Below are 21,037 nucleotides of genomic sequence, written 5' to 3'. Positions count from 1 at the left end.
TAAAGTAGATACATTTTACGCAATCATTATGATTTCCCGTAACACTTAGTTGTGTGCAATCATATAACTGAATTAAGTGTAACACTCAGTAATTCTGGCACATGTTATGACACATGTTTTTTTTTTTTTTTGCTGTTCTAATCTTTTCTGTGAATTTGAACTTTGTGTATGTGAAACCTCATGTTTCCTGATAAGTAGGGCAAGATTGTGGTTTAATATTTGGCTTTAAGCTATGTAAAAGAGTGGACGTTGTGCAGCGTAAAAAGATCATATCAACACTGAAGGGATTTTCCATGAGAGCCGGTTGTACAACCCATTGACTTAGCTTTTATCTTTCCAAGTTTTTGCATGCTGTTAGTATCTTTCTGATCGCAACTTTGGTGTAAAGTCCGAAGTGTGCTTTTAAAAAGACTCACTAGTAGTTAGTTGTTTAATCTTTCTATACCATGGCTATGTTGCTGCCTGGGGTGTCCTGTAATCTTGTTATTAGTCTGTGCTTAGATGCTAAGTTTCACCACTCTTTGCTTTTGGAATATGTGTACCCTTTTTGACTCGATGAAAGATGTATGAATTTCACACTAATTTGGGGACAAAGAAGCAAATGACAATGACAATGTCGGTCAAACTGGAAAATCTATATCTGAACTGGTAGAAGGGTTTACATCAGATTTGACCTAGTTACAGCATCGTTCTTACCTGTTTACCCTCATTTGCACCCTAACCCTTGGCATAATAATAATAATATGTTTACTAGCAAATCTATTGCATATGAGCGCAACTTGGGCACACAGACTGGTTCTGTGCTCATGTGGCCCACATTAAATTAAGCATGTGCTCCAAACAACAACTTATGTGTAAAAAAGTTATCTATCCACAGAATCTCTATCTTCCATTTAAACCTAATCACCAGGGGCAAAAGCTGTCAAAGAACGTCAGGTACAAGATAGTAGATCTGCACATGGCTGGAATGGGCTACGTGACCATCCACAAAAAGCTTGTTGAGAAGGATACGCTCCCTCGGTCTGAAGCTCCATTGCAAGAATTTATCTCATGGGGTAGAGATAATCATGAGAAAAGTAAAGGATCAGCCTAAAAGTACATGGGAGGAGTAGGTGAATGATCTCAAGGCAGTTAGGACCACAGTGACCAAACAAACCACTGGTAACACAATACACCGCACCATGGATTGGAAACGTTCAGCGCTGCAAGGTCGCCCTGCTCCTTAAGAAGACACAAATACATGCCCGTCTAAAGTTTGCCAATGAACAGAGATGAAGAGTCAAGCACTGAGGTGGAAACATCATGCTTCGGGGCTGTTTCTCTGCTAAAGGTACAGGCCGACTTTGCTGCATTGAGGGGCCAAAGGACGAGGCCATGTATTGTAACATTTTGGATGAGAACTTCTTAAAGATGGGTTGTGGATGGTCTTTCAGCATGACAGTAACCCGAAACATATCGCCAAGGCAACAAATGAGTGGCTCAAGAAGAAGCACATTAAGGTCATGGTGTGACCTAGCCAGTCTCCTGACTTCAATCCTATAGGAAATTTATGGAAGGAGCTAAAACTTTGAGTTGCCAAGTAACAGGCAAGAAACCTTAAGGGTTTAGAGAAGTTCTGTAAGGGAGAGTGGACCAAAATCCCTCCTGTGATGTGTGCAAATCTGGTAACCAACTACAAGAAATGTCTTACCTTTGTCCTTGCCAACAAGGGTTTCTCCACCAAGTTATGTTTGTCTCGGGATTGAAATTGCAAATCAATTTATATCCTTTGTATCATTTGCTTCATCTGGATTTTTGGTTGATCTGTCCCTATCCTTTACAACAAACCGATAATAAAAATGATATACGCTTCTTTTCTTTGTAAGTGGGCAAACTTACAAAATTTGCACCAGATTAAATAAATGTTTGCCCCACTGTATATAATAGCTAACATCTTTGCACATTAGCCTTGTTGCATGCTAATATACTTACGTATTTGCATAATGGAACTATATTTTCTAATATACTTGATTACTCACACATTAACTTCTATGCTAGCTTACTTGCATACAAATAAATGCTAGAATACAGTACATGCATACCTGAACAATGGCCTGACTTGTGCTAACATGGCATTCTGGACTACTAGTGTACTAACATTATTGTATACATCACATTACCTACATATATTTATATATTAGCATTTTAGCTAATATTCATAGTATACATGCATATTAGTTTAGTATTTAATATGTATATCTTTCTGCTAGCATACTTGCACGTATTAACACAATCTCTTTCTCTCTCGTTCACCTAAACACATACTTGCACACAGTCACTTTATGGTCTTGTGTAGTAGTTGTAAAAAAAATGTTTGTCGCTTTGTTCTGACAGGATGATCGTGTTGGAGACACGCCAAAGTGAAGAGCAGTCAGGACTCTGTAACCTCTACACTCTGGAGATCGCTGAGAATTGTGTCGTCATTGGATAAAACCCCACCTGCCTTCCCAACCCACGCAACACACACACACACACTTTCATAACACCGCCTTTTGCATATTAACGGAAACGATGGACACTGACAACACAAAAGTGGAAAGCTGTGTATTCACCACAAACACACATCTCTCCTGTTATGACTGCTGTGTGTGTGCGTATGCATGTGTGTGTGTGTGTGTGTCTGAGTGTGTGTGTGTGTGTGTGTCTATACAGTATTCTTCTAATTAAACACATATCACCAGCTTTAGTTTCCAGTGTGTTCTTGTGTGTCTGTGTGGTTTATTAAGCTGTCCGAGTTTACTCCTCTACAAATGATAAATTGAAACCAGGGACAGAGAATAGGACTGATGCTAATGCTGCTGCAACATAACCGCCATGTCTGCTACGTGCTTATGAAATCTCATAAGACAGGAAGCCGAGGCAGGGTTTCTCAAGGGACTTGACCTTATTAAATACTTCACATATAACCTCAATATAACAACTGTTATATAACATTTACACAAATACCACTCTTTTTAAGTATCAAGATAGATGGATGGTCAAACAACATGGATGGATACAGCCCTTCTTTGCATATTTGTCACAGTTAAATGATTCAGATTATTAAACATTTTTTATATGATCTAAAGATGACCCGAGTAAATAGAAAATGCGGTTCTTAAATAATGATTTCATTTATTAAAGAAAAAACGCTATCCAAACCTACTTGGAATGTCTGACCAAGCTCAAGCACACTTGGGTCACACAACCCATTATTAAGTTTAGGGGGGCAATTACTTTTTCACATAGGGCCAGAAAGGTTCGGACAGCTTTATTTTCTTTAATAAACGGAACCATCATTTTGTATTTACTTGGATTATCTTTGTGTAATATTAAAATTGACATAATTATCTTAATTATTTAAGTGTGACACATGCAAAAAAAACAAAAACAAAAAAAAAAAAAACAGGGCAAATACTTTTTCACGGCACTGCAGATACAGTGGGTACGGAAAGTATTCAACCCCCTTAAATTTTTTTGTTATATTGCAGCCATTTCCTAAAATCATTTTTTCCTCATTAATGTACACACAGCACCCCATTTTGACAGAAAAACACAGAATTGTTGACATTTCAGTTTTTTTTTTTTTTCTTTTTTAACAAATCTGCAAATATATCACATGGGCCTAAGTATTCAGACCCTTTGCTATGATACTCATATATTTAACTCAGGTGCTGTCCAATTCTTCTGATCATCCTTGAAATGGTTCTACAGTACACCTTCATTTGAGTCCTGCTGTGTTTGTTTATACTGATTGGACTTGATTAGGAAAGCCACACACCTGTCTATGGTGTAAAGAACTGCCTGAGGAGTTCAGAGACAGAATTGTGGCAATGCACAAATCTGGCCAAGGTTACAAAAAAAAATTCTGCTGCACTAAAGGTTCCTAAGAGCACAATGGCCTCCACAATCCTTAAATAAAAGCCGTTTGGAACGACCAGAACCGTTCCTAGAGCTGGCCATCCGGCCAAACTGAGCTATCGGGGGAGAAGAGCCTTGGTAAGAGAGGTAAAGAAGAACCCAAAGATCACTGTGGCTAAGCTCCAGAGATGCAGTCGGGAGATGGGAGAAAGTTGTAGAAGGTCATCCATCACTGCCCTCCACCAGTCGGGGCTTTATAGCAGAGTGACCCGAAGGGAAGCCTCTCCTCATTGCAGAACACATTAAAAAACACCAGAAGGACTCCAAGGTGGTGAGAAATAAGATTCTCTGGTCTGATGAGACCAAGATAGAACTTTTTAGCCTTAATTCTAAGCGGTATGTGTGGAGAAAACCAGGCACTGCTCATCACCTGTCCAATACAGTCCCAACAGTGAAGCATGGTGGTGGCAGCATCATGCTGTGTTTTTTTTTTTTTTAGCTGCGAGGACAGGACGACTAGTTGAATTGATGTGGCCAAGTACAGAGATATCTTAGACGAAACTTTCTCCAGAGTGCTCAGGACCTCAAACTGGGCTGAGGGTTTACCTTCCAACAAGACAATAACCCTATTCACACAGCTAAAATAACGAAGAACACCAACCCTGTGACTGTTCTTGAATGGCCCAGCCAGAGCCCTGACTTAAACCCAATTGAGCATCTCTGGGGAGACCAAAAAATGGCTGTCCACCAAAGTTTACCATCCAACCTGACAGAACTGGAGAGGATCTGCAAGGAGAAATGGCAGAGGATCCCCATATCCAGGTGTGAAAAACTTGCTGCATCCTTCCCAAAAAGACTCATGACTGTATTAGATCAAAAGGTGCTTCTACTAAATACTGAACAAAAGTCTGAATACTTAGGGCCATGTGATATTTCAGTTTTTCTTTTTTAATAAACCTGCAAAAATGTCTAACATTCTGTTTTTATGTCAGTATGGGGTGCTGTGTGTATATTAATGAGGGGGGAAAAATGAACTTAAATGATTTTTGCAAATGGCTGCAATATAACAAAGGGTGAAAAATTTAAGGGGGTCTAAATACTTTCCGTACCCACTGTAGGTAGATAAGACATACAGTTAGCTAGCAAAGTAGATAGATGGATAGATAGATAGATGAGAGGATGAACTGATTGACCGACAGACAGACGACTAGATAGATAGATAAGAAAATAGACAGATTTATTTCATTATAGTTTATTTCATTTTTTATCTCGATGTGTATAGTATAAATTACATCAATTCATTAGTAATCTACTGACTGGATTTTTTTTTTTTTTTTTTTAAGCATTCGTTTATTTTGATCGCTTTCACTTCCGTGTCAGGAGCTCTTGACTTCCGGTGCGGCCTCGTTGGTGCTAAAGATGGCCGGCGATGGAGGCGCTCTGAAGGATATTAACGAGATCAAGTCGCAGTTCCGCACCAGGGAGGGTTTCTACAAGCTGCTCACGCTTTCGGACTCGCAGCAGCGCGCCGGCTTAGCGCGCGCTCCCGGTGCTGGAGGTGCCGCAGCCGGTGCCGCCTCGATACCGGGGGGCGGCGGCGGTGTGGTCCCGGGACCCGGCGGCTCCTCTCCGGCATCGGCAGGCTTCCTGCCCCCGGTGCGGGTCTCCATGGTGAAGCTGCAGCCGGAAGATCCGAGCGACGAGTCCGAGCGCGTGTGCTTCAACGTCGGTCGCGAGCTCTACTTCTACACTTACACCAACATTAAAAAGGTGCGCGCGCACACCGGACACGTCTGAGAGAGCCGTCGCGCTCGTGCCAACGCTCGGTATTTATAGCAGTGTTTACTCTTAGTGAGCCTTTAATGTTCATATTATTATTATTATTATTGCGAGGTTGAAATCTCAGTGCAGGTAAGTCTGATCTGACCTGAGCAGGTGTCACCCACCTCCATATCATAATAATAAGTTGTATTTTACACAGACACACACACAGACACAATATCACCAGTTTCATGACATAAAACCAGGGTTATCTCGCTGTAAGCAGTAATTTATTACCACTTCCACACACCAGGTCATGATATCTCAGTGCCTCTGCAGTGTACACCGACATCTCAGTTTTCATCATCAATTTATTTTAATGAAATAACTTTTTTTTAGTTAATATCTCTACATTAAAATCTTATTTCATTCTATTCGATGCATAACATTTTATACGACTCATGACAAAAAATCCTCTACGATATTCCAGAGATGATCTATCAAGATCCATCTTGAAATAAAATTCTAAACTAATTTAACAACAACAAAAAAAGAATAGACAGATTTATATATGCTTGAAGTTTTTGCATTATACATACTTTTTAAAATATTACCAATTCTTAATAATTAATTAGTTATGTAATTCTTAACTAAGAAATAGAAACTGGTTAGTTTTTAACTATAAATTTTTGCGAGTTAACAGATTGTCGTTAAAAATTTCCCCCAAATATATATATTTATTAGAATTATTAGTTCCATCATCAAAATAACAATTAAAGATTCTAAAATTTTGCATTATGTTAGTCTTTAATAAGTTTCTCACTAAAGAAATGGAAACTGGGTAGTTTACAAAACTTTAGAAGAATTATTTTTAAAATTACCTACCACAATAATGGTTAGGAATTCTTAAATATCTTTATATAAAAATAGTGTGTATGTGTATATATTTATATTTATGCACAAAATAGAATATTTCTCAAACATGTATAAATTTACCCCCATTTTTTTCATTTATTTTATCCTGTGCAGAAATAATGTGTGGGTGTATGTAATATGACAATACATTATTATTATTATATTATATTAAGGTTAATGTTTTAAAAAAAATGTGGCAGTTCTATTTCCTCAGGAAAACTCTGTCGTGTAAAACTTGTCTAAACAAGCCTTTTTATAAACTTTAGTTAGACAGGATGTCCAAAAAAAAAAAAAAAAAATTCAAGCTAGTTTCCTGTTGATTCTTTAACCCTTTGCTTATTCTCTGTGAGTAGTCAGTAGGGACTGGAATCGCCATGGACCAGACGATACAATATTATCACGATCCGATTCGATTTGTATTGCTTTTTTATTTCAAATATTTTGATTATATTAGTTTTAGCTCAAATATTGTTTTAGATTTTGTTACAGTTCTGGATGCTGTTGCTGTCTCACAATGTGTGAATAGTTCAGAGTGCATCACCTGCAGGATTACAGAGGAATGGCAACACATTAAGTGTAAACATCTAAATTAAAAGTTAACTGTTAAAAATAAATTTTGAATACATGAATTGCTACCCAAAGGAATGACCCATCCCTTTAAACTGTCTGTTGTTCATAAAATGATTTTGAAATAAAACTTTTATCTCTTGGTTGAGTTATTTTATTTTATTATTTCTTTTGGAAATTTGTTCACTTTAGTTAATTTAGAGTTCTAAAAAACAGATTACAACAAACCATATAAAGTTAAGCTAATTTCTTCTAGAACTTCAAGAATATTTCACTTGCTAAGATGCTGCAAGATTTTTTGCAGTGTTGCTTTGATGCATCAATTTTTTTTACTTTTACGTTCATTAACCGCAATGATGTAATTTCCAACTCTGAGTAAAATTAAACTTCAAGCTTAACTCTAATTCTTGATATTTAATAATTGAGTGTTTAGGATCAGATGTGTTAACATTTCTTAGCACTACTCTGTAAAAAAAACCTGACTCTGGCTGTAGTGCTAAACAGTGTTTAGCTGCAGAAACAGCAGGCTATGCTACCTACAGAAGCTAAATGATCTAATACACTGCAAAAAGTGAGTGAAAACATCTTGATTCTAGTCAATTCCCTATTTAACAATAAAACAACAAATTATAAGATTAATAAGCACATTTCCAGGCAATTTTGACTTTGATCTGTTGTTTTGGGCTAGTTTAAATGCTTAAAATTAGCAAAATTATCTATCAAAAGGACAAGAAATCTGTGCTTAATAAATTAGAATTTGTTTAGAATTGAGCTTAATCTTAAATTTGGTTAGTTGTAATCTTATACTAAGGAAATTTGTCTAAAAAAATGAACGTGATCATTTTAATCAAACCTGATATTAAACTTCTGCTCATGTCATTAGAAAATTCATTTATTATCCAAAGACTGTTAGTTAATAACAGTAATAATAGTAATATAGTCCCCTGATAAAGCACAAATGAACAGACAGGTGCTGTGATGGTAATTTTTTTTTCTCCACAACATGAACATTTATTTGCTGTGGTCTGAATTACTGATGGACTTCATATTTTATTCATAACCACGTATCTACACTTAAGTCTAGTGCCTTTTGACACGACTTCCCATAGACGCATTAAGGATGAGACGTTCCCTTCCCCCAGTTACTGTAGATGAAGGTTCATGACCATAGTCTGGTATAAATAACAGTCAGATTACCAGAATGTTATTTATACAAGGGATGTTCAAGTCTTAGCAGGACTTTAATTGTGCAGAAGTCAAGAACACAGATATGAGTTAAAACTCGATTAAATTTCTCTATTTAATCCCCTGCTACACTAATCCCAGTATTTCACTAGTGTTTGGACACCATCAAGGTAGAAATTACGCAAGAGCCATGATTGGGTAACCTCCTTTATGTTTAAAGCATCGGCCTAACTTCTCTAATGACAAACATGTGGAAATGGCTTGGATTAAGGTCAGGACGAGGAATGTGGCAATAACTCCCAGCAGAGTTCTTGTAATGTGCAAGTGGTGTTGGAGAATGATTGTGTGTACAATTTCCACAGATGGATGGGATTGTTGGTGACAAGTTATCGATCAGTGTTTAAAGGTCTGGCGTTCTTCTCGCTGAATGTTCACAGAACCGACTGCAGTGTGCTCCGATCCACTTCGTTCAGGATCGTACATCTTTTTAAAAACATTTACAACGTTCAAATGTTTAAATGCAAGTAAGAGTCTGATCATCGTGTTGCGCTTGAAGTCACCAGAAATTTCATCACTAATCCCGGTTTACTTGGACACCCCTCATACTTAAAAACATATTTAACATAACATTAATTTTTTAAAATATTTAATATATAAAATAGCTTTTTTTTGGCAATTTGGTGCATCTAAAGGCCTCAGTCATAAACGCATTCATCAAAATTTTAAAGGTGAAGCTCTTTTCTTCTTACTTCTAATAAGAGAAGGTGTAAGCCTAAAAGAGTGAAAAAAAATCTCATCGTAATCAGCTGCATCTACTTAATTATCAGAGACTTGATGCATTTTTAGGAAACTTAATTAATGCATGAATACTTTAAAGCATATCTCCTAAAAAGAGAAAGGTTCTTTAAAGCCGTTGTATCTGGCCCAAAGCTTCTCTAACCGTAACATTGAAATTTTAAATGCAATTTGAGTAGGTTATAAGGGAGACAGATGACAAAGCAGTGATGATATTATGGCTGTTCTAGTGGTGTGTGCCAGAAAATCCCATTTAAAGGAAGCTATGGATCTAATATGAGATCATAATTTGGAGTTGGTCCTGGACAGAATAAGCAGGAACGGGTCACCCTTTGAGAAGGTTCTAGAGTGACCACCTTTTGTGAAGGTTTTAAGAGGTAGATGGTTTTTCTAACAATTAAGGCTTACCTCTGTGAGCTTCTCTACCAAGTCAAAGACACCAGAGTATTTCTGAGCGTTTTGTTCCATCTGAGTCCGTGATATTAATCTTTTAGGCTGCTAGAACAGATACAGATTTTACAAATTATATGGCCAAAAATATGTGGACAATTGACTGTTGGTCTGCCCTTCGCAAGCTTTCCACTAGAAGTTGGGGTGTAGCTACAGGGGTTAGACATTGAAACTAAAACACCTGGTTTTAGACCACAATAATTCATTAGTATGGTGTAGGGCTTTGTTTGCGGCCAATACAGCATCAGCTTGTCTTGGGAATGACTGATACAAGTCCTGCACAGTGGCCAAAAGAAATTTTGAGCCATTTTTCTTGCAGAATAGTGGCCAGGTCACTAAGTGACGCTGGTGGAGGAAAAGGTTTCCTGACTCGCTCCTTCAAAACACCTCAACATGTCTTAATAATATTTAGATCTGGTGACTGTGCCATGGGAGATGTTCAACTTCACTTTTATGTTCATCAAACCAATCTGTCACCAGTCTTGCTGTGGGTATTGATGCATTATCATCCTAATATACCGCACCGCCTTTAGGATACAATGTTTAAACTATTGAGTGCACATGGTCCTCCAGAATGTTTCGGTAGTCCTTGGCAGTGACGCGCTTATCTAGCACAAGTATTTGGCCTAGGGAATTCCAGTGCGAGTGATCAAAGGTTTAGGTATAGCAGTCCGGCCATGTACATCGACCTTGTGGAGCTCCTGACAAACAGTTTTGGTGAGAACAAGGAAGTTGAGGTATACATTTAATTCTACAGTGAGTTGGACAACTGTGGTCTCATGTTTTTTAGATACAATCCGGGTTATCACCCGGGCATCCCTTTCAGACAGCTTCCTCTTGTGTCCACAGTTACTCCTGTTGGATGTGGTTCGTCCTTCTTGGTGGTATGCTGACATTACCCCGGAAACCGTGGCTCTTGATGCATCACAAAAACTTGCTGTCTTGGTTGCGCACCAACAATTTGTCCTCTTTTGCGCTGTGATATGTGATAATGTTGTGTGCATTGCAGTATTGTAATTAAAACTGTGCTATTATTCCGCTAAGTAAACCTTGACACTCTGCTCTTACTGGTGGAATGTGCAATCAATAAAGATTGGCCACCATGCTGGTCAAATTTAGCCATGAAACCTTCAACACTAAAATTGGCCAGCGTTTTAATTTTAAATGGTTCCAGTTTATCCCAAAGGTGTTTAGTGGTTGAGTTCACCGCTCCGGAGTTCTTTCAGTCCAACCTTAACACACCATGTTCTAGGTACTTGTGTGCTACGGACCTTGTAGCAGCAGTTTGAGGAAGAACCGTATATACACTATATACATTATATTACTATACACGATAGCATTTGCTGGCCTGCCTTCTCATGCGTATAAAATTAAGTAACAATCATTTCCTAATCCATAGGGTTTAATATGATGTTGGCCCATATTTGCAGTTATAACAGCTTCAACTCTTCTCGGAAGGCCTTTAAGGGTAAGCATTAAGGGTTCCTTTCACTCGAAGTAAGGGACTGAACACAACTCCTGAAAAACAACCCCACACCAGAGCGAATACTTTTGGTAATATAGTGTAGCTTACATTTGGCTTGGGTTAAGAATGTGTTTTTCATTTCTTTGCCAAACTATTTCTGCAAGTCATGTTAAAGTATCTCAGATGTATCTTGTCAGATATGTACCTGTGATAAGTGAAAAACCTAGTGTGGCTGTTTATAATTTTTCATAAAAATAATGCTGAAACAAGAAATTCACATTTAGTCATGGTTCTGTTGTGAATTTTTCTTATCCCAAATGATGTTTACACGCAATGTCCTACAGTCCACTAGTAGTGTTTATTTCCTTGTCTTTCCCATTTCATAGGCAGTGGATCTTAGTAAGCCTATAGATAAGCGCATATATAAAGGGACGCAGCCCACGTGTCATGACTTTAATCAGTACTCAGCGACTGCGGACAGCGTGGCTCTCATCGTCGGCTTCTCGGCAGGCCAGGTGCAGTACCTGGACCCCATCAAAAAAGAGACCAGCAAGCTCTTCAATGAAGAGGTGTGTGGGTGAGGTTATTTACTAGAGGTCTTAAGTTCCTGTATAATTTGTAATGTGTAAATTATAAAATTACTTAATTATTAAAATATGTAAAAAAATTAAACACATTACCCAGAAGTGGCAGAAAGTTAAAAACATTAATTTATACATGTATACATATATATGTATATACATATAACTAACATTCATCATTTACCTCTTCATCTCTTTATCGTTTTCCAGAGACTTATAGACAAAACAAAAGTCACCTGTCTGAAATGGCTCCCAAAATCCGATAACTTATTCCTGGCATCTCATGCTAGCGGTCATCTCTACCTCTATAATGTGGAGCACCCATGTGGCACAACAGCGCCGCAGTATTCCCTGCTTCGGCAGGGTGAGGGATTTGCTGTTTATGCTTGCAAAACCAAAACTCCTCGTAATCCACTTCTGAGATGGGCGGTGGGGGAAGGTGGGCTAAACGAGTTTGCATTCTCACCTGACGGTGTGCACATAGCTTGCGTCGGTCAAGATGGCTGCTTGCGTGTCTTTCATTTTGATTCGATGGAGCTGCACGGTGTCATGAAGAGCTACTTTGGTGGCTTGCTCTGCGTTTCTTGGAGTCCTGATGGGAAATATTTGGCTACTGGTGGAGAAGACGACTTGGTCACTGTATGGTCATTTGCAGAGAGTCGAGTAGTGGCGCGAGGTCATGGCCACAAGTCTTGGGTCAACGTGGTGGCTTTTGACCCCTTCACCACTAGCTTAGAAGAAGAAGAACCGATGGAGCTTAGCGGTAGTGAGGAAGACCTAAACCAGGGCCAGGGGCCACTAAATTTTGGTCGTGTCCGAACAAGCAGCACTTTGTCCCGTCTCTCTCGACATAGCTCTAAAGGTGGCGGGCCAGCTGTCTCATACCGCTTTGGATCGGTGGGACAAGATACTCAGTTTTGCCTCTGGGATCTCACAGATGATGTCCTATATCCTAGACTTCCCCTTTCACGAGCCCTCACCAACACATTTGGCTCAAACGCGCCACCTTCTATTAGTGCTGGGTTGAACAGCACAAGTGGAAGTGGAGGAGTTGAAGGTCACCATCACCCTTCCAATGCCCACCAGACTGCATCATTACCCCTTCCTCTACCTCGCTCACTCTCGAGGTCCAATTCCCTTCCACATCCTGCTGTTGCAAATGCTTCAAAAAGCCAAGCAGGGACAGAAGGTGGTGGGACAGGAGGAAGTGGAGGAGGAAGCACTGCTCCATTTAGCATTGGACGTTTTGCAACACTGTCGCTCCAAGAGCGCAAATCAGACAAGTCCACTTCAGGAGGGGAAAAGGAGCACAAGCGCTACCACAGTCTTGGGAACATCAGCAAAAGCAATGACAAGATCAATGTAGCGCCACGTAGCAACCGATTGGATGCCTCGAAGGTCCTGGGAACGACGTTGTGTCCAAGAATGAATGAAGTCCCATTGCTAGAACCTTTAGTTTGTAAGAAGATCGCCCATGAAAGACTGACAGTTCTTGTCTTCATGGACGATTGCATTATCACTGCATGCCAAGAGGGACTCATCTGCACCTGGGCACGCCCGGGAAAAATGGTGAGACAAACAATGGTAATGGCTGTAAGGCAAATTTTTTTTTTTCTCTTTTAATTAAAGTTGATGAATGTATTCATTTAATTGAATTGCTATTTACTCTTTTCGATTTCGATTTTTTTTTCCACGCCTTAAATTTTTCTTATCCTTTTCTTGTTGCAGCATTCTACTCAGCCATTATCAACGCAAAATGGAAACTCGCCAAGTGGAACGGTCGTATAGCCAGCAGCAAAGCTTTTTCACAGTCAACCGCACTGACGCTTCCTGTTTTCAGAAGCTCCACTTCCTGTTCTTGAGGCCTGGAGTTGGTCTGGCTCAGTGTTACCACATTTGTTACCCTTTCTCACCTTCATAACCGCACAAACACCAAACACACACATGCAGCTTCCCCGAGGACAAATGTACATAGACAGTGGCACGACCCACACTAACGTAGTTCCGTATCTTCCATATCGACTTCCCACTATGTTCTGTTCACTTTTTTCCTTTGGTGGAAAGGAGTCTAAGACATTTCCTTCCATCACACCCCGCCATCACCCACCCCCTTGTCAAGAAGGGCGGGGGGGAAAACACTGCAGATGCCACGGCCATTGTATCTTATTTATTTATTTTATCATTGAAACTGTAGTAATTTATATTGTATATATTCAGAATACTCTATAAAAGCAGAGGACTAAATGTACTGAATTAACAAACTCGAATAATTAATATATGAAAATCCTATATTGTACATAGTTGCGTTCGAATGTTATGTTTGTGATACGTAGGGGATTTAAAGATTTAGTGTTTCTGTATGCTAGTGCTCCCAATGCTGTTATGATTTGATCACGTAGCTGCATTCCCTTCAGCCTGAACTGAGATTTCGCCTTTTTTCTGAGACAGTGAGAGGTTCCTGACTCCTAACAAACACGTTCCTAAAGAGTTTCATGTTCAGCATGGTCAACGTACCAAGCTAAAATGCTACTGGCTTAAGTTAAACTAGGCTTTGCAAACCCTTACCTTGTTAAACACAAGGGAATTCGCTAGTTAATTAAGCTAGCTAACCTAAGAAAGACCCTTGTCACTGTAGTTCGGTGACACGTTTAACTATTGTAGCATTTATTAGGCAGCATTTTTTTTTTTTTTTTACCTGCTATGACTCTTGCAAGATTTTGCACAATTTAACAAGATGCGTGAAACATGTTTTTCCAGAAGGTTGAATTTTTGCTCTAGTGAGCTGGAAAAGCGTAAGACATTCACACATTAATTTATTTGACAAATGTGAAGTTTGACACTAGATAGTTACTGTCTAGCTGATTTTGGATAAGCAAAGCTCTGACTTTGGTGGTTTCCCTGTTCTTATTCTAATTAAATGACTTCTTCATCAGTTCCTTCAAGCTCAAGTGTCGAAAACTAGCTGTCTTGCTTCTATAGTGGTAAGGTTTAGGTATTATGTTTAAGGTAGCAAATAGGGTGCATTTATTTTAAAGCATGGCAGAGACAAGATAGCCAGCATTTTGATTTTAGCTCATCAACATTCAGTACTGTTGCTTAGCACGGAGGACCACCTCAGTCACCAAAACGGCTGTTGATCTAGGTCCTGTGATTATATAAGAATCTAGGAACAATAAACAATTAGCTTGTCCAGCAGGTTTCCCTGCATTCGAAAGTTGATTAACAAACCTTCTTCAACTTTCCCTTTACATCTCGTCACCTAATGCTCCTTTAACAACTTATTCTTTACACTGGAGGTGTTGGATTCAGTCAGTTTTGCAGTGTAATCAATCCTTTGTATATTGATTGCCTCGATTTTCAGCTCCTGATTAATCCATACTTTTGCAGATATTTAGGTAAATGTAATAAAAATCGACTAAACTGACATTCCTTGAAACTATACCACAACTTTTGCAAATATGCTTCCAAGTTCCACAAATATCATGACTTCTGTGAGTTTCATTTTTTCTTCTTTTAAATTTAAGAGCGGTCTGTGCAATACCACCACCTACTGGACTGGAGCATTTAACAAAGGTTCAGTGGAGAAAGAACACATCATGATCACTTCACAACCAATCAATTAACACAAGTTATACAGCTTTTAATACTTCAAAACCTGAAATTTAGGTGCTTGAGACCAATCTAACAAATTTTGCTGTTGAATTAAAGTAAATCAAAAAATCTGAATCTAATCAAATTGACAATCTGCGATTTACAATTCCATAGTTTAGCGTTGCAGCTCAGCATGTTAGCACTAGGTTATGCTGTTATGAGTTATAACTCAAAAATATATCAAGTCATATTTTACCTTTCAAGAAATAAACACAAGATAATTATCCACAATAAACTTATGGAGTTGCATGGGTGTCTTGAGCATTTCCGTTTCAACTAAACCACCTGGAAGCCCCACCCCTTACCCCCTGTCCAGGCAGTTTCTTATTTGTTCAAATTTCCTGTTTAAAAGAAATGGCACCCTTGCTCATTTCCTAGGTAGATTGGAAGTGATTGGTGAACGCAAAGTCTTAAAAATTACTTTTTTTTTACTCATGTAACAACAATTTATGCCACTTTCACTTCATCCACACATTCCTCAGATTATGCATTTCTTCATTTTAGGGTTGTCTGGTCTGCATCAAAAACTATCCTAGCTAAAAATGGTATCACATGGACTCAATCTCTTATCTAAAAAAAAAAAAAAACTTCGCTCAGGCTAACAGTAAATAGGGAAATGTAAAGAGGGATGAGGACAGCTGTGTTTAAAAGTAGTATCTGAATGCAGGAATAGATTAACTGTGAATCCTTTTTTATGTTGCCCAAGCTACATTAAGCTACTGAAACGAATAATGTGCTGTTTCTTTAAATTGTCATCATTCCAACCTGCTTAAAAGATAAATTAGAAGATTTTTCAATGTGACCAGTGTTTTAATCCTTACGTTATGTAATCCTTTTTTTTTTTTATACTTTGCAGACTTATATTTAAAATTTAAATATGGCTGCCACACTAAATAATAAGTGTCTTTCTTATTAATGATCTGTTACATATGTTATGATATTGCGTTTTGTTTGAAGTATAATTTCCTCATCTAGTTGCAAAGTTTGTCATGTAACATCAACACTACTATTTCTCCTGGATTGCTTCTGTTCGACTTACTGCTTGGCATAAATTCTGGTTTAACTTACTCAATATAATGGTTTAATTACACTGATTAGCTTAACTAGCAATAGTCTAAAAATGGTAGTGCTTGAATGCAGCTAGCCAGCCCAGGACAGCTACTTCATTTTGTAATTAAACTATGTAGTCGTCGACATATTTATACATAAAATCTATTTTTTCCTCCTCTCCATCTCTGGTGGTCATATTTCTAAGCTAGCTTCTGGTCAGTGGAATAGCTGTTGTTTTGTATACTGTAAACCAGTATCTTATGTTAAGCAGTCAGTAAAGTTACCATGAAGTTTAAAGAAAGTAAAATGTACATCCTGATTTGCTGACAGGGAAAAGGCAGAGGACCAAATCATTTAGTATATGTCGTAGCCTTGTTGAGTGTTTTAGCACAAGACAAAAATGCTATTGCCTGAGCAAAAAACATTTTATTACTTGAGTATGCTAGATAAAAAATGAGAAATGAAAAGGTCTATCGTTGGTCTATTGTTTGTGTGTGTGTGTCCTAACAGTCGCAGGTAAGAACATATATACCACTATTTCTACAATGCATAAATCTGTACACTGAAATACTCTCTTGCAGGAGATGGCTTATTCTTTAAAGTCGCTTATCTTTCAAACGCGACTTCCATAAGCATGTGAATTGATTTCCGGGTATGTGTGCATTTAACACGGTTACACAGTAATGCCTGAGACCAACGAAGTGGCATCACAATATCAAGTTTGTATATGGAGATCTGTTATTAAAACTCTTAAATCCTGTGTCTCCTGTCTTAATCTTTTTGTTGTACTTCTGAGTGAGGGACATAGAGTTCTGGAATCTTTCTAAACAGAAAACATGTGGGGTGGTTTTTAACTAGCTAAAAATTTAAGCATTTAGCTAGAAGTATGCTAGAACTATATTTGGAATGTATTTATAGTCAGTTAATTTACACTGTAAATTTAAAACTGTCAATTAAATTACATGAATCCAAACTATAATGTATATATTTTTAAAAGATGCAAATCTGCATTCGTTTGTGAAGTTAGCCTTATCTGCTGGCCGTGATATTAGGTATTCTTGGAATATTTTTATTTAAAATTTTATTTGTTTGCTGACTTAGATTTAACTGGGACTAAACTGGTTGGTAAATTCAAGATGTCCTAATAAATGTATAATATGTTCAATAAATTTAAGCACTTAGGATTTTGTATGAGGGCTCCGGACCCATGCGCCCTGGTATACAGAAGAACAATGGGTGAGTGAGTTAGTGATCTAAGACCATATTAAACAGACCATATTGAACAAACCATGCCACCATCAACACAACCCAAGAGTAAGAGTTCACTTGATTAGCTGAATTATGTTTCATGGTCACTGTACAACTTTTAGGGGGTTTTGTTGATTAGACTTATTGCTTATTGTTCAAATAAACACACTGATTAATGACTTGTTTTTTTTTCCTTTTTATGAAAGGATTGTTAAATAAACCAAAATCATGCAACTCCGAAAGTCGCAAACGACTCAAATACGAAAACAGTTGCTTTTGACCCCGACGTGATTTGAACACGCAACCTTCTGATCTGGAGTCAGACGCGCTACCGTTGCGCCACGAGGTCTCATGGTGGATCAGCTGATTGCGGCAGTTATATAACTCAGTGCTGTGTTAAACAAACTGCCAATTAAATCAATGAGGTCAAGACGGCGCATTGGTATCGCGTCTGATTCCAGAATAGTAAGGTACGGTCAGCAAATTTAATTCGTTATAAGTCACTGAATCACGTGGTATGTTCTGGCGTAATATGACAATGACTTATTATAAAGCTCTTAAGGGTAAAATCCGTAAAACATTCTTAAGGAAAAAGTTGGGCTCGTCCGGGATTTGAACCCGGGACCTCTCGCACCCTAAGCGAGAATCATACCCCTAGACCAACGAGCCGCATGCAAACTGCTCAGGATTTTACATTAAAGAGCAATGCAAGATGTGATTTATTTTTGAATAAAATGTTACACTTTTGTTTTGTTTGTTATACTATTGCAAGGTTGTGATTTATATTTGTAAAATCTTATGCTAGAACTTGTATCAAACATGTTCACGTTTTGTATCTTCATTGTGAACACTAGATGGCGTCTTACTACCATGTCCATTTTCTCACCAGAGGCAGGCTGATAATATTTTTTGATGCAAACAGAGAAATAACAGTATAACAATACCAACACACCTCTTTTACAGTGCTGTTTACATGCTGACAGAATTCTACAATATCCATAGAATCTATTTATTATGGCCCAATCCAAAAAGAAATCAGTATTTTGTGGTGTTTGCAAAATGCACCAAATGGAATTTGATATAATACTCCTAGGGGATTTTTATGATCAGCACCAAACTGGGCCAATATGATTTTAAGACATTGAGGATGCAAAGGGATCCGAATGGATAGAAGGTTTTGAAGAGATTTTTGATATCTCAAACTGTTTATCCATTGCGTTCAGCTGTTAGTTATATATAATTATACAGTTATATTATATCATGATAGTATTGGTATTTCCCCTTTAAATGCATTTGTCCACTCTTTCCCTCTTTCTTTCTGGTGCGCCTGGATGGCGATAGTTCAGGTGCTTGGGCCCTATCATCATTGCATATTTTATATTACTTTCTGATATTTAACAGATTCCTATATCAAATATGTTTTAATGACCCAGGTCTACCCGTAGAACATGTACCATTGAGATATCACCACACACACAAGTGTACAAGGCACTCTCAATTCAAAAGGATTCCTGGGTCTGTTGGACTATAGCACTTTAAGGCATAACCAGAATACACAGAAATCTCCTCACACATACATCAAGACAAAATAGAGAAATGTAATTCGGTAGTTCTTGATGGATTACGAACAGCTTATGCTTTTTTATACAATCTGTATAAAAAAGCATATGCTGTTCGCAATGCATCAAGAATGACCGATTTACATTTCTCCATTTTGTCTAGATGTATAAAAAGCATATGCATGCCTTTGCAAGAGCCACATTGACATAAGTGTTGCCACGGTTTCCAAGGAGTCAGACTTTCTTGTATTTTTTTTATGTTGTCCTGATGAATAGCTCTCCAGGCTCTTTTCTTGGCTCTTATTTTCAGTTCACTCCCTGTACCTGAGCAGTTTTAGAGGAATTTGTTTGTGTGTGTGTGTGTGTGTTAAGCCACACAGTGACCTATAAATCATTTAAGCATAAAAAAAATGCATCTAACTTAAGGCATCAGTGAGAAACAGGTGCAGATGATGACAGATGATAATTTCTTAAATTTAATCTACTAATTGAATTTAATTTAATATGAAGAAATAGGCATCAAGACTATTGCAAAATACTTGTACATTACAGTGAGTTACCTCTATTGTAAAGTTATTCTATGCTTCATTGTGAGCTAATTAGTAATTTAATAAACGAATACAATAATTGGGGTGACTCAAGGCTGTCAGTGAATCTATAGTAATAATATATGCTGTTTTTAGCTCCTGAGATATTGACATTTTCTTCTGATAAGATGTTTATTTTACATTATAAAAAAATCTTCAGTATCACAGTAACACTGCAGGGAAACTTCAAATACTGTACTATAAGATGTGGAATTGTCATTATGTGAGAATAACTTTAGACTCTGTATTTCTCCAATGACCTGAACAGTCTGATAGGGAAATGGATACGAGATAAGAGTGCTACTGATTAATGTCTGAACTGAAGCCAGCTTCAGACGGTTTAGATTACGGGTTTAACATTTTGCACATGACGTAACTTATTCCTAATTTATAATTGTTATATATCTGAATCTAATATTACACTTTAGTGGTTGCCCTTGCTGACAAATATGACGAATTAAATAGTTCTTACATGATTATACACCAGAGAATGAGTAAATTTAAACTTAAAAACAAGCAATTTACGCTATACTTGCCCTATGCAATAATTTTCTTGCCTTTCATTTACTAGTTGGATTACATGGCATCATGTACACTTTATGACATTATATAATGTATGACATCATAATCTTTCCAGCTATTGAAGCAAATCATATAGTGAGTGATTTAAAATGTTTAAGCTTGATGCTTGTTGCTGATATTAAGTTAATACAAGTTACGTTACGTTATGATGTATTGCTGCTGTTTTAATTTGTGAATAAAATTTTGGTCTAATAATGTGATTACTGTTTAAAGGGGTTAGCTGGCTAACTCTATAACTTGCTGTAGTTACTTAGCTATGTAACATCATTATAGCTAATTCTGTAGCTTCTCTCAGAATATATCCTGAAGGAGTCATGATTTATTTATTAAGCAGACAAATTTTTAAACTAGATTTTATTTTGTTAAATAATTAAAATATTGTTTGAGGTAACGTTAGAAGGAAACGACACTAAATTCCAGCATTATATCGAGTAACTTTACCGTTAATTACTGTATGAAAACGTTTGGCCTTACAGTACCCTGCTGCATAGGTACTTGCTGTGTAAAATGATAAAATTTTTTTTATAAACGTTTAGACATCTTTATGATAATTATAATTAATTAGCTGTGGTAAACAGGTAGAATAGCGCGAAAATGTAATTTATAAGGGATATCGATATAAGGACCGTTATCCAAGCGTTGGTGGTATAGTGGTTAGCATAGCTGCCTTCCAAGCAGTTGACCCGGGTTCGATTCCCGGCCAACGCAACTCGTTTTGTTTTCGTAAGTTGCATATCACTATAATTTATACTATTATTAAAT

General features: G+C 37.6%; 2 protein-coding genes and 3 non-coding genes across 7 annotated transcripts in view; 3 read left to right on the top strand and 2 right to left on the bottom strand.

Moving 5' to 3' along the window:
* LOC128532903 (mitogen-activated protein kinase kinase kinase kinase 5-like) overlaps window positions 1-2,721 on the top strand; it is a 39,497-nt gene extending 36,776 nt beyond the window's left edge. For both annotated transcript variants that reach the window (XM_053507031.1, XM_053507030.1), the window contains exon 32: window positions 2,374-2,721. In XM_053507031.1, the coding sequence (XP_053363006.1) occupies window positions 2,374-2,470 (97 nt within the window). In that variant the 3' untranslated portion in view covers window positions 2,471-2,721. The remainder of the gene's footprint in view (window positions 1-2,373) is intronic.
* A 2,527-nt stretch (window positions 2,722-5,248) lies between these two features.
* On the top strand, window positions 5,249-17,059 carry zmp:0000000529 (WD repeat-containing protein 20). Of its 2 annotated transcripts, none has more exons than XM_053507422.1 (4): window positions 5,249-5,649; window positions 11,404-11,586; window positions 11,809-13,167; window positions 13,327-17,059. In XM_053507422.1, the coding sequence occupies exons 1-4, from the start codon at window positions 5,299-5,301 to the stop codon at window positions 13,384-13,386; spliced, it is 1,953 nt and encodes a 650-aa protein (XP_053363397.1). In that variant the 5' UTR covers window positions 5,249-5,298; the 3' UTR covers window positions 13,387-17,059. The 2 variants fall into 2 exon arrangements, with proteins under 2 accessions (XP_053363397.1, XP_053363396.1); XM_053507421.1 differs by having other exon boundaries at window positions 11,809-13,182.
* A 765-nt stretch (window positions 17,060-17,824) lies between these two features.
* trnaw-cca (transfer RNA tryptophan (anticodon CCA)) lies at window positions 17,825-17,896 on the bottom strand. Its single transcript has one exon. It is a non-coding gene; the product is annotated as a tRNA-Trp (tRNA).
* A 248-nt stretch (window positions 17,897-18,144) lies between these two features.
* On the bottom strand, window positions 18,145-18,216 carry trnap-agg (transfer RNA proline (anticodon AGG)). Its single transcript has one exon. It is a non-coding gene; the product is annotated as a tRNA-Pro (tRNA).
* Window positions 18,217-20,911: 2,695 nt separating this feature from the next.
* trnag-ucc (transfer RNA glycine (anticodon UCC)) lies at window positions 20,912-20,983 on the top strand. The gene has a single exon. It is a non-coding gene; the product is annotated as a tRNA-Gly (tRNA).
* Window positions 20,984-21,037: the final 54 nt, after the last annotated feature.

This window comes from Clarias gariepinus, chromosome 11 (assembly GCF_024256425.1).
Source record: "Clarias gariepinus isolate MV-2021 ecotype Netherlands chromosome 11, CGAR_prim_01v2, whole genome shotgun sequence".
NCBI lineage: Eukaryota > Metazoa > Chordata > Actinopteri > Siluriformes > Clariidae > Clarias > Clarias gariepinus.
Note: the sequence above shows the minus strand (reverse complement) of the source record. Positions and strands in the feature narration are given on the sequence as shown.